This window comes from Stegastes partitus, unplaced genomic scaffold, assembly GCF_000690725.1.
Source record: "Stegastes partitus isolate 25-593 unplaced genomic scaffold, Stegastes_partitus-1.0.2 Scaffold201, whole genome shotgun sequence".
In the NCBI taxonomy this organism is placed as follows: Eukaryota; Metazoa; Chordata; class Actinopteri; family Pomacentridae; genus Stegastes; species Stegastes partitus.
This window is the reverse complement of record NW_007577932.1, coordinates 426160-439990: the sequence shown is the minus strand read 5'-3', so window position 1 is coordinate 439990 and position 13831 is coordinate 426160. Positions and strand designations below refer to the sequence as shown.

At 42.1% G+C, this 13831-nt stretch overlaps 1 protein-coding gene across 2 annotated transcripts in view; it reads left to right on the top strand.

Annotated features, from left to right (window-relative positions):
- The window catches only part of LOC103356458 (mannosyl-oligosaccharide 1,2-alpha-mannosidase IA), a 212763-nt gene extending 200192 nt beyond the window's left edge, over positions 1–12571 (top strand). For both annotated transcript variants that reach the window (XM_008280600.1, XM_008280601.1), the window contains exons 9-12: positions 755–974; positions 5499–5671; positions 8870–8985; positions 10992–12571. In XM_008280600.1, the coding sequence (XP_008278822.1) occupies positions 755–974; positions 5499–5671; positions 8870–8985; positions 10992–11133 (651 nt within the window). In that variant the 3' untranslated portion in view covers positions 11134–12571. The remainder of the gene's footprint in view (positions 1–754; positions 975–5498; positions 5672–8869; positions 8986–10991) is intronic.
- Positions 12572–13831: the final 1260 nt, after the last annotated feature.

The window sequence follows — 13831 nt, the reverse complement described above, 5'->3', positions numbered from 1 at the left end:
GCTCCCATAGACTTCAAATTGGAAAAGAAGTGATCACAGATCACGAAATACTGCATTCCTACAGCTCAGGATTTTTTTTAGTTTTCATGGTCAAATCCAGAGATCAGGTGGCCAATCTGAAAATAAATCAATACTGAATTTTTTAAAAATCGTCAACATTTTGCAGGACAAGGGGCATGGCTGGTTTGATTGACAGTCAGCAGCGACGATGAAGACGAAGCGAGCAGAAGGCGGTAAATGTGGGCGGGCAGAGAGGGCCTGCCTCTCAATCCATCTGACCAATCGCTGCTCCTATGGCTCCGCCCCCCTCCGACGATTTTTGGCTCCAAAAATCCAAGATGTCAACCAGGAAGCAGCAAAACCCTGGCTTCATTTTCTCAGTTCAGAAACCAACGGGTGACGTCACAGTAGCTACGTCCATCTTTTATACAGTCTATGGGTCGCACTTATCCAACCTACATGTCATTGATAAACGACAAACTAAGGCTGGTCCAAATAGCACTTTGCCCAATTAACGATGAATATCATAATAGGTGGATAGCAAGGTTATCGGATTTTTAAGGGTCAGATTATCGAGTCACGACTGTAATATGCTTTATTTAACATCTATCAGCCCAGGCATTGATTACATGAGCATCACAACCACTGATCAAACAGACGTTTCCGATGTTGATAATTGAACAGGTTTTGCTTCATTAGGTGCCACTGACTGTAAGAATATCAATAAATATTCCTGACTGTGTGTTTTCTGCAGGCGATCGAAGCCAACCTGGTGCAGAAGTCCCCTGGTGGCCTCACCTACATGGCTGAGTGGAGGGGAGGCATTCTGGACCACAAGATGGGTCACCTGGCCTGCTTCTCCGGGGGCATGATCGGCATCGGAGCTGATGACGGCGCACCAGAGAAGAGGCAGCACTACCTGGACCTCGCGGCTGAGATCACGCACACGTGCCACGAGAGTTACACTCGCTCAGGTGAGGGGAGACGTCAGGGTAGTCGGACGAGCGAGCAGAGACTCCAGACGCTGCATAATAGTTCAATTCAGGAGGCTCAATGTCATGCAACGGATGAGTGATTGCCCCTGCTCATTTTATGGATTATATATGCTGTAAATGTACCATGTCAAATTGAAAGATCCATTTTTTTCCCCCCTTACTTCCACACAATGCCTTTATTCATTTAATGTTTTCAGACTGGCCACAGTGAGTGGCCTTTTTGGCTTTTTGTACCAGACATCTGCACATTTCTAAAGCCAAGACTTGCACCTTTCATACCCAGCCTGACCCTTCTAGTACTGCTGAATTTGAGATCCTGACCCAACACAAAGGCAATATTGTTTTCTCTCCCTCCAAAAAAACAAGGTTATATTCTTGCTTTCGAAGGGCTTTTCTCACAAATAGAAAACATCCAACAATGGCAACAGACCAGCTCAAATATGTTGCAGCTGCAAAACATACTGAGCTGTTAGGTTTGGTGGAAGCGCACACATTGTACCACAGCAGGCAACGCTGTACAATCTCAAAATAATAACTGCCGTACCAGATTTTTAAGAAGCTTCCCTTTTGCACGCTCTCGCTTTATTTCTTTCATTACTGATCACTGCTATAGCTCGCCAGGCCGGCGCGACTAATTGGCTACATTCTGTCTCTCCTCCTGCTTCCCAGTGGACGTAGTGTTTCTCCTCCCAAAACATAAAACACATCAATGCAGACAATTGGTGGAGTCAGGAAGCGAAAGAAAGAATGTTTTTCTTATTGAATTACATTTAAAACCAACTCAACCTAAACCTCGACTAAAGAGGATCAAGTTGAGCAGTGACACGGTTTTATCAAAAATCTGAATTCATAAGTGCACTCTTGGTGTTTATAAGCCAGCAGAATTTCCCAGTTCATTACCGCTGTGGTACGATACCTGTTAAAGAGCTGGCAGTCGGTGTGAGAAAACAGTCGAGGGGAGCAGTAATGTAAATTAAAAGGGCCCCGGGTGTTTTAATTTTTTTTGCCCCGACACAAAAACGGAGCTTTCGTGGTTTCTTTACCTCAACGGAGAGAAGAAGAAGGCAGGTCTAATAAGGAGCGGCGAAGAATTAAACTTCTCAGTTATTCTCTAATGTTTCACAGCTGCAGGCAGCAGACGTGCAGCCCTTTGAGTGTGTTTGATAATCATAATCGCGGTTTGTTGCATTTTAGTGGGAAGAAAAGGAAAGTGAGGAGAAAGAGAGAGGGAGGTGAGATCAAATGTGGAAGAGGAAACATTGTGATAAAAAAAAGAAACACCTCCGATGGCATATTTGCTGTGGCTCCAACCTATAAATCAGAATGAGTGTGGTAGCATCAAGGAAAAAAAAAACAACACATAAGCGAGCCTGCCCACATGTTTTGCGACGACCCTTGTTTGATCTCCTCCCTGGCATCCGTCTTGGCCCTGACAATAATCTCCTAATGCTAATTTCAAGCTTTATTTTCCCCCTCCACTGTTGGGTGGGCTGTAAGGACTCATCCTCAAGTGTTTCCTTCGCCTTCGCTCCACCAGTAAGCTAATGTGACTCATCACATAACAGGTTCCGTGATACGCTTTGAAGACATTTGATCTCCGGGCCCAAAAGGCTTCTCCGACTTTCTCTTTCATAGTCTTCCACCAGGTTTGTCTTCACTCATTACAGGGACTGCACGGTGCTTAGCGGCTCTCGGATTAGCCGTGCGCAGAAAAGAGAGACAGAAGTGAGATTTGCTCTTGCATGTGCGTAGAGGGGCTGCTATTTAGCTGTGTCTTAAATACTGATACCGCAAAGACTCTCCTTCTGCTGCTGCTGCTGCTGCTGCTCTGGATCGCTGCCATCTTCATCGCAACAAGCATTGTGCGGGGAAACGGGGGCCTCGTAGGAAGCGGCAGGACGAGGGAAAGGTTACTGGTTTGAGAGAAAATGTTGTAATAGACTTGTAGTGCTTTGTTGTGCTGTTTTCTACAACTGAGATGTATGAGCTGATGTGCAGCAGAGGAAGGAGAGAGACGGATTACCACTTCTTAATCCATATTCTACACCAAACACTACTTTAAAATCATAGTTATCATATATGGGTTGGCCTTAAATTCAATGCACTGACCCATGTGATCTTAACCTCAGTTTTAGAGGTCAACCAGCAGCTAATACGACATATTAAAATGACTAAAACACAGTCAGGAATCATTCATCCTGCTGAGAACTGTATGAATTTCACGGAGGTCAGCTCCCGTTTGCAGCCAATCAAGTAGGTGGCTGAGGATCTCCATTATTCTGCGAATTCTTAAGGTAATTAGCTCAAACCCTCTCTGATTCTGAGGAGACCGAGACTGGTGCAAGATTATTGCAAATCCTGAGACTAACTTCTAAATTGTGTGTGAAGCGAATTCTGCTGATATCGTGGCGTCTGGCGCTGCGAGTTCTCCAAAAAATTCTCATTTTGAATTAGCATCGTAGCGGTACACTTTTAATTTAAAAAGGATTAAATTGATCGCCGTTCCACAAAGGAACCACAAAACCGCATCAACAGCCCAGAGAATTCTCTAAATTCAAAACAAGCAGTCAAGAAGCACAAAAGGTGGACGAGTTTTCCGAGTCAGCTAGACAGCCCTCGGTGTATTTAAAGTAAAGTTTGGTTTTTTTTTTGGAAGACAACATTTTGCAGAAAGCCATGAAAATGGGCTTGGAGAGGAGAGAGTAGAGCAGCTAAGTCTTGGATGTGTGCATGACTATGTGGTGCATGAATGTATCAAGGCAACAGTTAAACAGGAGGATAGCCGCGAATATAAACAGATCAGATTAACCTGATGTGTGTTGTGCTGCACAGAAACCTCCTGAAGTTTCTAAAACACAAGACAAAGATGTGGTGGTGAAGTTTGGAGAATAAAATGTAAAATCTTAAGCTTAATAGCAATTCTAATCTAACATGGGTCTCATTTTGAGGCAGTGCAGTGACCAAAATAAACAGCATTCTTTGTGACCTTCACACTCTTGGCCGTCTCTGTAGTATTCGGTGCTTAGTTCGGGAGTGCACAGCTGGAAGGAAAGGTGCAAGCAAGTGGGAGGATTATTCAAATAGGACGGGGCAAAGCAATTTGTTGGTATTCAGAATTCTCACATCCACGTCTGTCTCGTTGTTTTTGCACAATTAAAATATGGCCCAGTCTGTTTTAAAGAGAGATTTAAAAGCAGATTAACTGCAAGCTCGTCTGATCTCCTTTGGCAGGTTGCGCAAAAGCCGAGCGGTTCTGATTGCTTGTCCTCTGGTTTTTAGCTCCGACTTGGGAATCATTAATAGACCTACCGGAGAATCACAGTCTCGTAGGGGGTTAAGCAAAGCCGAATGGAAAAACACAGGAAAAATTAGAGAATAATAAATAAACGTCTGTCTCCTGTTCCACCAAAAGACGGGTTTCTCTGCAGTTGAGGTAAATAAAAGTTCAAATATGCAAGAATTCACGCTGTAAATCATACAGTATGAAACCTATAGTCTCCATATTTCTCTGTACGTTTGCTGCTGTGTACTTTGCATAAATCTGCATCCCTCTCCTCTGTAGATGTACTTTTTAGGTTCCTCTCCTTTTTCCCCTGTTAAGGTTCAGTTGTGAAGCTTTCCCAATTAAAATCAAGCAGCCTCGATGCAAATTTGCAATTTTTAGAAGCATAAACGAAACCAATTTGAAACCGTCACGGTATCTTTTTGTCTGACTGGTTACTCGGTTTACCTTCCGACCTACAGGTTGTCCTCCGTTTCCCCTCATTACGACTTTGTGGCAGACGTATAATGCAGTCTGCGTGGAACAGTAAAACATTTATTGCTTTGATGTTTCCCCTTTGTCTTGCATGCTTACTTACACACTATAATGAGCCGACTGACTGAGAAGCCCCGCTGCCTGTCACAGCAATTTCTTATTTCGAGATGATTTTCTGGTCCGACCAGATGCTGCTGCTACTTGTAAACCCGCAGTGACCTCAAAGAACCTGCCTCCTGCAACCATGGTTTTATTTTCCAAATAACCAAACAGCGGTTGACTAAAATCGCAAATGAAGTATGGGGGGGAAAAAAAATGTCTGAGCATTGGCGTGTTTCTAAATTTAAGACGTTGCTATGCCGATGCTCCTGTCCTGACCTCGGCAGGAACACATTTCTTTGTACGGTTTCTCTTGAATAGAATGTCTTTGCCATGCAGTCTTGAAATATGGTAGAAAAATAATGGAAGCAGAAAGTAGACAGCTGAGGAGAAATAAAGAAACCAACAAACCATTTGGACAACTGTCGAGATCATATTTAATTTGTGCCTTTGACACTAAATGAATGACTTCTTTAGACAGGTATTCTGTTCATTTAAGCACAATGACTTTTTCATTTAACTTTCTTTTCTTGCAAGTTAACAAATTACATTTTTCAAACCGACTACAGATCTGTTCAATAAAAGTTTTGTATAATGGCTGCAAATCACCTCATGACCTCCTATGTCTTTATTTCTGTCCCTGTCAGCCACTAAACTGGGACCCGAAGCGTTCAGATTTGACGGCGGCGCTGAAGCCACAGCAACCCGACTGAGCGACAGATATTACATCCTGCGACCAGAAGTCATCGAGAGCTACATGTACATGTGGAGACTGACCCATGATCCCAAGTACAGAGAGTGGGGTTGGGAGGCCGTTGAGGTGAGATTCTCGATACAGCATGTAATTACTTACTGCGCTGACCTTAATATAAGATGAGCCCACTTTTCTTACACCTATTTTTAGAAGAAAAAAAAAAGGAAAACATTTATCAAACTAGTCTTTTTAAAACGTTTCCCCAAGGTACTATTAGCCTCTTATTATACTATTACTATTATAGAAGATAGTCTTCTACTATCTCTGAAGCCTTTTATTTCAAAAGGGGAAAAAAGCATTTCTAAAAAAAGAGATGAATTACTTACATTAAATCAGAATGTAAATCACATGTTCATGCACCTTCTTTAAGTGTATTTTTAAATTTGGGAGAATAGTCTTATTCAGGCTGAGCGTTAGATGAGAAGATTGATATTGCTCTTACAGATCCATTAAATATGAAACTACGGCAAGTAGCTACTTACTTTTATTACCTTAATACAAAGACTGGGCACAGGGGGAAACACTTAGTGTGGCTCTGTCTAAAGTTAACAAAAAATCCACCCACCAGTGCTTTCAGAGCTCACTAATTTTACCCGTTGTAATATGATTTCTTTAATCTATACAAAAACCAAAAGGGCAAAAGCAACAGTTTATTATTACAAGGGCTTATGTGCCTGACTATTTCTTGCCTCGGAGCAGTTGCCAGGCAACAAAAGAGGCATCTGTAGTAAGCGGTGACATATTGTAACCTGCTGTAGTTATACCAGACGGCCATAACATTAAAACCAGCTGTGCTAAAACAGCTCTGACCCATCGAGGAGGCATGGACTCCACAAGACTTTTGAGGGTGTCCTGTGGTGTCGGGCACCAAGAAGTTAGCAGCAGATCCCTTCCAAGTCCTCTAAGTTGTGAGACTCCATAGATAGGACTTGTTTTTTCCAGCACATCGAACAGATGCTCAGTTGGATTGAAATCTGGGGAATCTGGAGGCCAACTCAACACCTTGGACTCTGCCGCGTTCCCCAAACCATTCCTGAATAATTACCCTGCTTAAAGAGGCCACTGCCATCATTGAAGTGAAGGTGTGTACGTGGTCTGCAGCAATGTTTAGGTACGTGTCAGAGTACCACTAATGCCAAAGATCTCCTGACAGAACAGCGCCCAGAGCATCACGCTGCCTCTGCTGGCTTGCTGTTTTTACCCATCCTGCTGCAATCTCTTCTCCAGTTGCCGACGCACACACACCCAGCTGCCCACTGGTACAAAATAAAACGTGATTCATCAATCCTTCTTCCGTTGCTCCTTAGTCCAGTGCTGATACTCGTGAGGCGCTTTCAAGCAGTACACATGGGTCAGCATGGGCATTCTGAGGAGCACCATATGCATCGAGCTGCGACGCACCCTGTGTGTTATGACACCTTTCTATCATAGCCAGCAATGGCTTTCAGCAATTTGCGCTACAGTAGCTCTGTAGGATTAAACTGCATGGGCCAGCTGTCACTCCCAACACGCATCAATAACCCTCGTCCTTCCTTTGACCACTTTGGGTCGGTACTAACCACTGCGTATCAGGAACAGCCCGCAAGACCTGCCATTTTAGAGATGCTCCGACCCAGTCATCTGGAGATGTCAAAGTCGCTCAGATCCTCGTCTGTTTGTCCTGCCTCCAGCACAAATTACTGATCACTACCTTCTTAATACATCACACTCACTGACAGGTGCCATTGTAACAAGATAATTCATGTTATTCGACTTCCCCTCCTTTCAGTGTTTTTTTTTTTTTACCATTTTGTAACCATGGTAACATGTAAGCTCTACACCACACAGGTGCAGAAATTTTTACTAATTAAGGAAGTAAAAAGCAACCAAATGTAGGCATCTGGTGAGCTTCTGTCGGGCTCTTTATATTTCTACAGTTCCCTTATAATAATAAAAAAAAAAAAGTGAGCCACATGTAGCAACCACATAATGAAGGTGAGATATAACAGGATGCCTCCTTTTTTCACTTGCAGCCATGACTAATAAAGCTCATATCTCTTTGCAACCCCAGATATAATGACAAGCACATAAATCACTGCAGCATTGCTTCTCCGTCCAATTATTACCTGCCTGTCAATATGACTTTATTTAGCAGGTCTTGGTTCATTTTTAAGAAGAAGTCAGTTGTTTTTTTTTTACCTGGGCTGCAAAGTATTACTTCACTACACTACAAGAAATTCTCCAGCAACATTAAGTGTATAAAAAGTGAATAATCCAACAGTTAGTCAGTGTAAAGTCACACAATGACCAGCGCTGTCTTCATGGGGAACATCTGCTGGGAGCATCTTGTCTTTAAAAATCCTACTTTTAAACGTAATATCCAGTGAAAATATGTATTTTGTTCATGCCAGTGCAGTAATTTCATGTTATATTTAAGTGGCAGATACTGAACGGTGTAATTCTGTGCCCTATATGTCTCTCTTAGCAGTGGCTTTGATTATTATTTCATAAATTTCGCTCACCTACTATGTCGAGCCCCTTGAACGCCCTCAATTATCGCCGACCGGTTCCTTGATATCGTACGGCACTATACGCTCGCTTGTAGATCAAGCAATCCCACTAGTAGGGGGCAAAGGTTGCGCGGGGATCGCCATTATTAATGTGGCAATAGACAGAACATTAACTGCAGTAAACTGCAGAGGGCTGGCTTGATAGATTTTAGCATTAATTTAGCGCGCGCGGAAGTGAAGAGATCAGGCTGACGAGTTTGACGGGCCTTTAATTATCGGGCACAAAGGTTGAAGGCAGTGCACAACGCTTCTCTTCATGAACATCAAACATTAACACGTCAGGGTCTTTGTTAATTAGCACGTATAAGCCAGCCCTTTGTAGCAGAGGTAATAATGGGCTAATCCGCTTGGCTAGCTCAGCCACTCTCCATTAGCCCCTTGTCAGATTTAGCATTGCTTGGGCTTCAGTTGTGCAGCTGGGGCTGAAGCACTTGACACGTTCGCTTACTCTTTCTTTACACAGAGACGTTGTTTTTAGTCAAACATTTTCTCCATTTGCGCCCAACATATCAGAAGAATACCTAATAGGGTTTTTACTCATGCAGTTTGTAAAATGTTTGGTCCTTTCACTGCAGAAGTGAAAAGGCCACTCGGTAAGAGGGCTCATTAATGAAATATGCATGAATAAATAAACTGTTATTAATTCAATTTGCACAAGTGCAAGTGGTTGTTCCTTTATCAACATTTAAGCATGGCCTCTCCGTCTCTCCGTCAGGCCCTGGAGCAGCACTGCAGAGTGGAGGCCGGCTTCTCTGGGATACGAGACGTCTACACCATGACGGTCAGCCACGATAACATGCAGCAGAGCTTCTTCCTCTCAGAGACACTCAAGTAAGTTCAATTTCCTCCGCCGCATCCCCCGACGGCGAGAGAGCTGGCATTTTTAAATCTACATTCACAAACCCGCCAGCGACACGAAAGCATCACAGGGTCGAACACCGAACGCTAGAGATTCGTCTCTACCTATTACCTGTCGAGTCTATGAAGCACACTCGTGCTGTGAATGAGACCCGGACGCCATCTCTGTGTTCAGGAGTCATCTGAGGTGATTCCAATCACTCTCTGAATATGATTCTTTTCACTTGTAAAAAAAATAAAAATAAAAAAATGATGGCGAATAGATAGTGTGCAGTTAGATGCTTCAATTTTACCTCCTACAATTCTGGGGTCATTAAGCAACACAAACCATTCAGAATGCCACTTTGTATCACAGCTAGTGGATAATAAAGGCCTGTTTCCCTCAAGTCAGGTGCATCACAGTCTTTTAGATCAGCAGTCACCGAACTGTGCTGCTTAAACCATCCCATGTGAGCGCTTTCAAAACTGAAGCTTGTTTTAATATAAAAGAAAATATAAAAGATGAATTAGTCCGTCCTTGTGTAGCTGCCAAAATCATTAATGAGTGTGTTGTTAATCACTAACAAATTCACAATAAAGTACATATTCATCTAAAAGCGACAAATAAAAAAAGTGTAGGAAAGGTTAACGATGATATTGTTAAAGTCCATATTCTAAGTTCTAAGGACTTACAAGACCCATATTTCTTAAGTAACACTTATTACAAGGGCAGTAAAAATATGATAAATAAAAATATTGCGGTTTAATGACTAATGTGAAGATACAAGAGGGAACCTGCAGTTTTGAAATAAGATGACGACTCGTGGAGTCTTTGTCGAAGGATCGGAAGGATTTGTCATCTAATACAAAAAAATCCTGTGGAACAAAGTCGTACGTGGAAAGCAGCTTTCGCGAGACACAGTGCGGCCAACTGTAAATATGCCAGTACGGTTAGCGTGTTTACATAGACAGACGAACCTAATCTAGTTCTTAAGACAATCAGCACATTTGCTCGCACTTTAGTCGCTCGTCATTGTTCATTCCTACGAAGATGCGGCAAGATGGAAATTAAGATTGTCATTCTTAACCCTGAACCATGTGGCTTACTTTATATTCAAATCTATTGCACGGCACTGCTTCCTGTTGGGACAGCAGCCAAACTCAAGAAGGAATAGTCCGTTTTTGATGGCGGAAACTCTCTGGGTTGCTTTCGGTTTTAGTCAGACATTTAATGCAATTATTTAGAACAGGAGGATGTGTGCTTTTGTTTCATCCCATGGCTCTGCTGCGATGACTCTCTGTGTGAAGTCAGCCGTGCGTTTGCATTAATGTAAGAACGCTCATTAGAAACTTGGTTATGTGTAAACATGGCCAATAAATCTGAAATAACTTTAAGAATTTATGCCACTGCAATGAACTTGCCTGCAACCCGATATAAATAAGTTTGGGAAAATGCTTTATTGTCGACTCTCATGTCTGTACGGTGAATATGAAGCTAACGCCGGCTGGTCCGGCTCTGCCCAAAGGTTACAGAATCTGCCAACCAGCTCACTCATTACCACACATCTCATTTGTTGAATGCATTGAGGAGGTAAAAATGGCAGGACAGTGGGCGGCAGGATTAATGCGAGGAGGACATTACTCTGCCTGGGCACAAAATACACAGGAAAAAAATACACACATCTCCCCCAAAACCACAAACAACCTAGATATAATATGGTAATCACTCAGCTTCAGAGGTGCTGTAGGTGGATTTTAAAACTCTGGCACGGAGCCATCTGGGCTGTTTCCCTCTGCTTCCAGTCTCTATAATATGCAAAGCTAACCAGCTGCTGGCTCTTTCTTTATATGCACCGTGTAGACATGAGAGTGGCATCAATCTAACTCTTGGCAAGAAGTATTCCTTCATGTGTACACTGACAACTGTGTGGAAGCAGAAGTATTCAATAAGCGCTGATTTTGATTAAATTACAATACTTTTCTTTCCCCTGATTGCTCAGGTATCTGTACCTGCTGTTTTCCGATGACGACCTTCTCCCCATGGAGGACTGGGTCTTTAACACAGAAGCCCACCCGCTGCCCATCATCCGCAAGAGCTGCCAGCGGGGTGAAGCAACACAGGATAAGACAGCCTCCAAATAAGGCCGAACCACCACCCATCAACTGAGACAGTGACATCTGCACACACAGAATCACAACTATTGCAAACACCAATTCAGTGCAGGTTCAGAGTCTTTTCAGGAGCGCGCTATGGACTCTCGATTCCTTTCCAGTAAAGGATGTTGTCGTTTTACGCTGTGATTGTATATCCTTTCGCCGGGTTTACTTCCTGCTGGCACTTCTTTTTTGTGGACAATCAAGACAAAACATGACTTTCATGAAAAGAGCACCTTTTTTTCTTTCCTTCTTTCCTCTGTGAGGAAACCAGTATAACTTGCAGACCCAAATGTATGGGAGGAGGGTTGAACTATGGGCCATATTGTTAGAAAGAGAGAAACGTATAGAAAACCACTTGAGTTTTGCTCCTTGATTTTGTCGTTTCGTTAAATCTTGAGTGATGAATGATTTCCTTAGATTCTCGTCATTGCATTTTTATCCTTTGTGAGTACACTCTTTGACCAAAGGTTTCTTTGCATTTCTATTTCCCTCTTTTCAAAGTGAAGTGTTTTGGTGAGATTTGATGGAAGGTAAAAATTTATAACAAGGATTGAATATTGATAAATGTACAGACAAACATGAAATGTGACTCTCAAATTCACCTCTAAACTAATGTTGATGTCATGTTTCTTACTGAAACAAGTTTGAATGAATTTTTTAAAAGTTGGGAGGTGGTCAGGAAAGTGGCTGTGTCTTATGCATCCAGGGACCTTTTTTTTTTTTTTTCTTTTTAAAATGACGTCGGGTTGTGTTTCCACTGTATGCTTGGTTTATTTCTTCAACGGGACAGTGCTTTCTCAGTTTTCTCAGCCTTTCTGATCGAAGTAAGAAACGGAGTACTGTCAGTTCTGTGACTGTAATACAAGCATAAAAGTTAAAAAAAAAAAAAAAAACATTTGCTAGTCGGCTCCAAATGGGTTTTTCCCGTGTCTGTTGTAGGTTTTTCTGCTTCACCTTGCCTTTACATGTGAATCCATACAGCTGCCAATACTGATGTTAAAGGCTGTTAGATTGCAGAGATGAGTTTTCATTTTCATCACTTTTTTTTGTTCTTTTCCCTCCATCACTGCTCTTCTGCACAGTTACGGAGCGAATGTGCTGTACATACAGACGAAGTGAGTGACCCCCCCTGTATGAGCTTGTCTTGACTTTGTTTTGTGTCTCTTGTTTTTTTTTGGTTTTTTTTTCTTTTCTAAACTTCAGTGGTTATTTTTCTGGATTCTCTTTTTATTTGCTTCCCTCAGGTGTTTCAGTAAAAAAGAAAAAAAAAGAAAAAAACTAAAAAGTTCTGATTTTAAGTCTAGTTATTGCTGATATTAATTATTGTTATTACTTATTCTTACTGTTTGATTTAACTTTCATTGTTGAATATTTTCAAATACTGATAAAAAAAGACCTGTGCAACTTTGTACATTTAAAACAATCACGCTTGTTGTGTTGTGTTATTATTGGCCTTGTTTATTTATTTTAAAAAATTATTATTTATAAGGCTAAAAAAAAAATGTCCTACTTTCTGTGGCATCTGCTTTTTAGTGATTTTTGACAGCAGGTAACTTTTAAAAGGAAGCAACCTGCAGTGAAAAGGAAGGAAATTCGTGTGCTGCTTAGATTTGTTTCGCTATTTGCTTCCAGGAAGTTCATTACGGATTTAATTAAAGCGGGACGTCTCAGGGTTGTGGAAAGTTCCAGCAATCACAACCAGAAAATGACTAATGAGGTTTAGCCATTGCACCTCTTTCAATGTGTCAGGCCAACAAAGCAAGATTTAATATCGCGCTCCCCAAATGATTCGGCTCTACCTGCTGTCACCTGAATCCTAATTTCAGTGCGGATAGTTTGAAGTGACTTCACGTTGGCTTCAACTTGAATCAGCATGCACGATCGACATGATTGACATTTAACGGTAATTTGAAAAATGGTGCATTAAACGCCACGGATCTGGTGTCATTAATCTTACTGACACCTTTAAAAAGAACCAATGCAGAGCTGTGCTAAGTTTAAAAAGTGTAATATGTAAATGTTATCTAAGCTGCAGCCCACAGCCACAGTGTTGCCTTCAGCTAAGGCACGGTAATGAAAGGAAGAGCAAAAAGTCAAGGTTACAATTTGTACATGTGAGCTCCGCTGATCTCGCCTGAGGGGCATAAATGGGAGGATCACCGTCCATTTGAAAGAATATCGAAGGACAAACACTACAAATAATCCCCTCCCCTCCTTTTCTTTCCTCTTTGCTGCTCCCAAAGTCCCCGGCAAGCCAAGCGGGGCAGACGGAACAGAAATGCCGACGCTGTTGTCTGACTTGGCAAGACCTCCAGTCGATGTGTAACGAAGGGGGAAAAGCTATCGCTATCTCGCTGTCACAGTTGCCCTCCAGCTGTCCCGACCAAGACAGCAGTTTTACAGGGAATAACTGGCACGTCATGGATATCTGGTTCAAATATTTGCCAGAACTTTGATATAAAATCATTTTCGACTCCGCTTACAGTCGACCTGCTCACATTTTCACCCGTGCAGTGAAGGTAAAGGAGGGAACGGAAACAAAATGTTTTCTTCTCGACACAAACAAAGCAAAGCAATACTCATATATATATATTTCACCGTGATATTTTACCTATTCACTTGACCTTCTGCTGGGACTAATTAGACATTAGTGACAGACTACTGCTGGCTTTACATTTCCTTG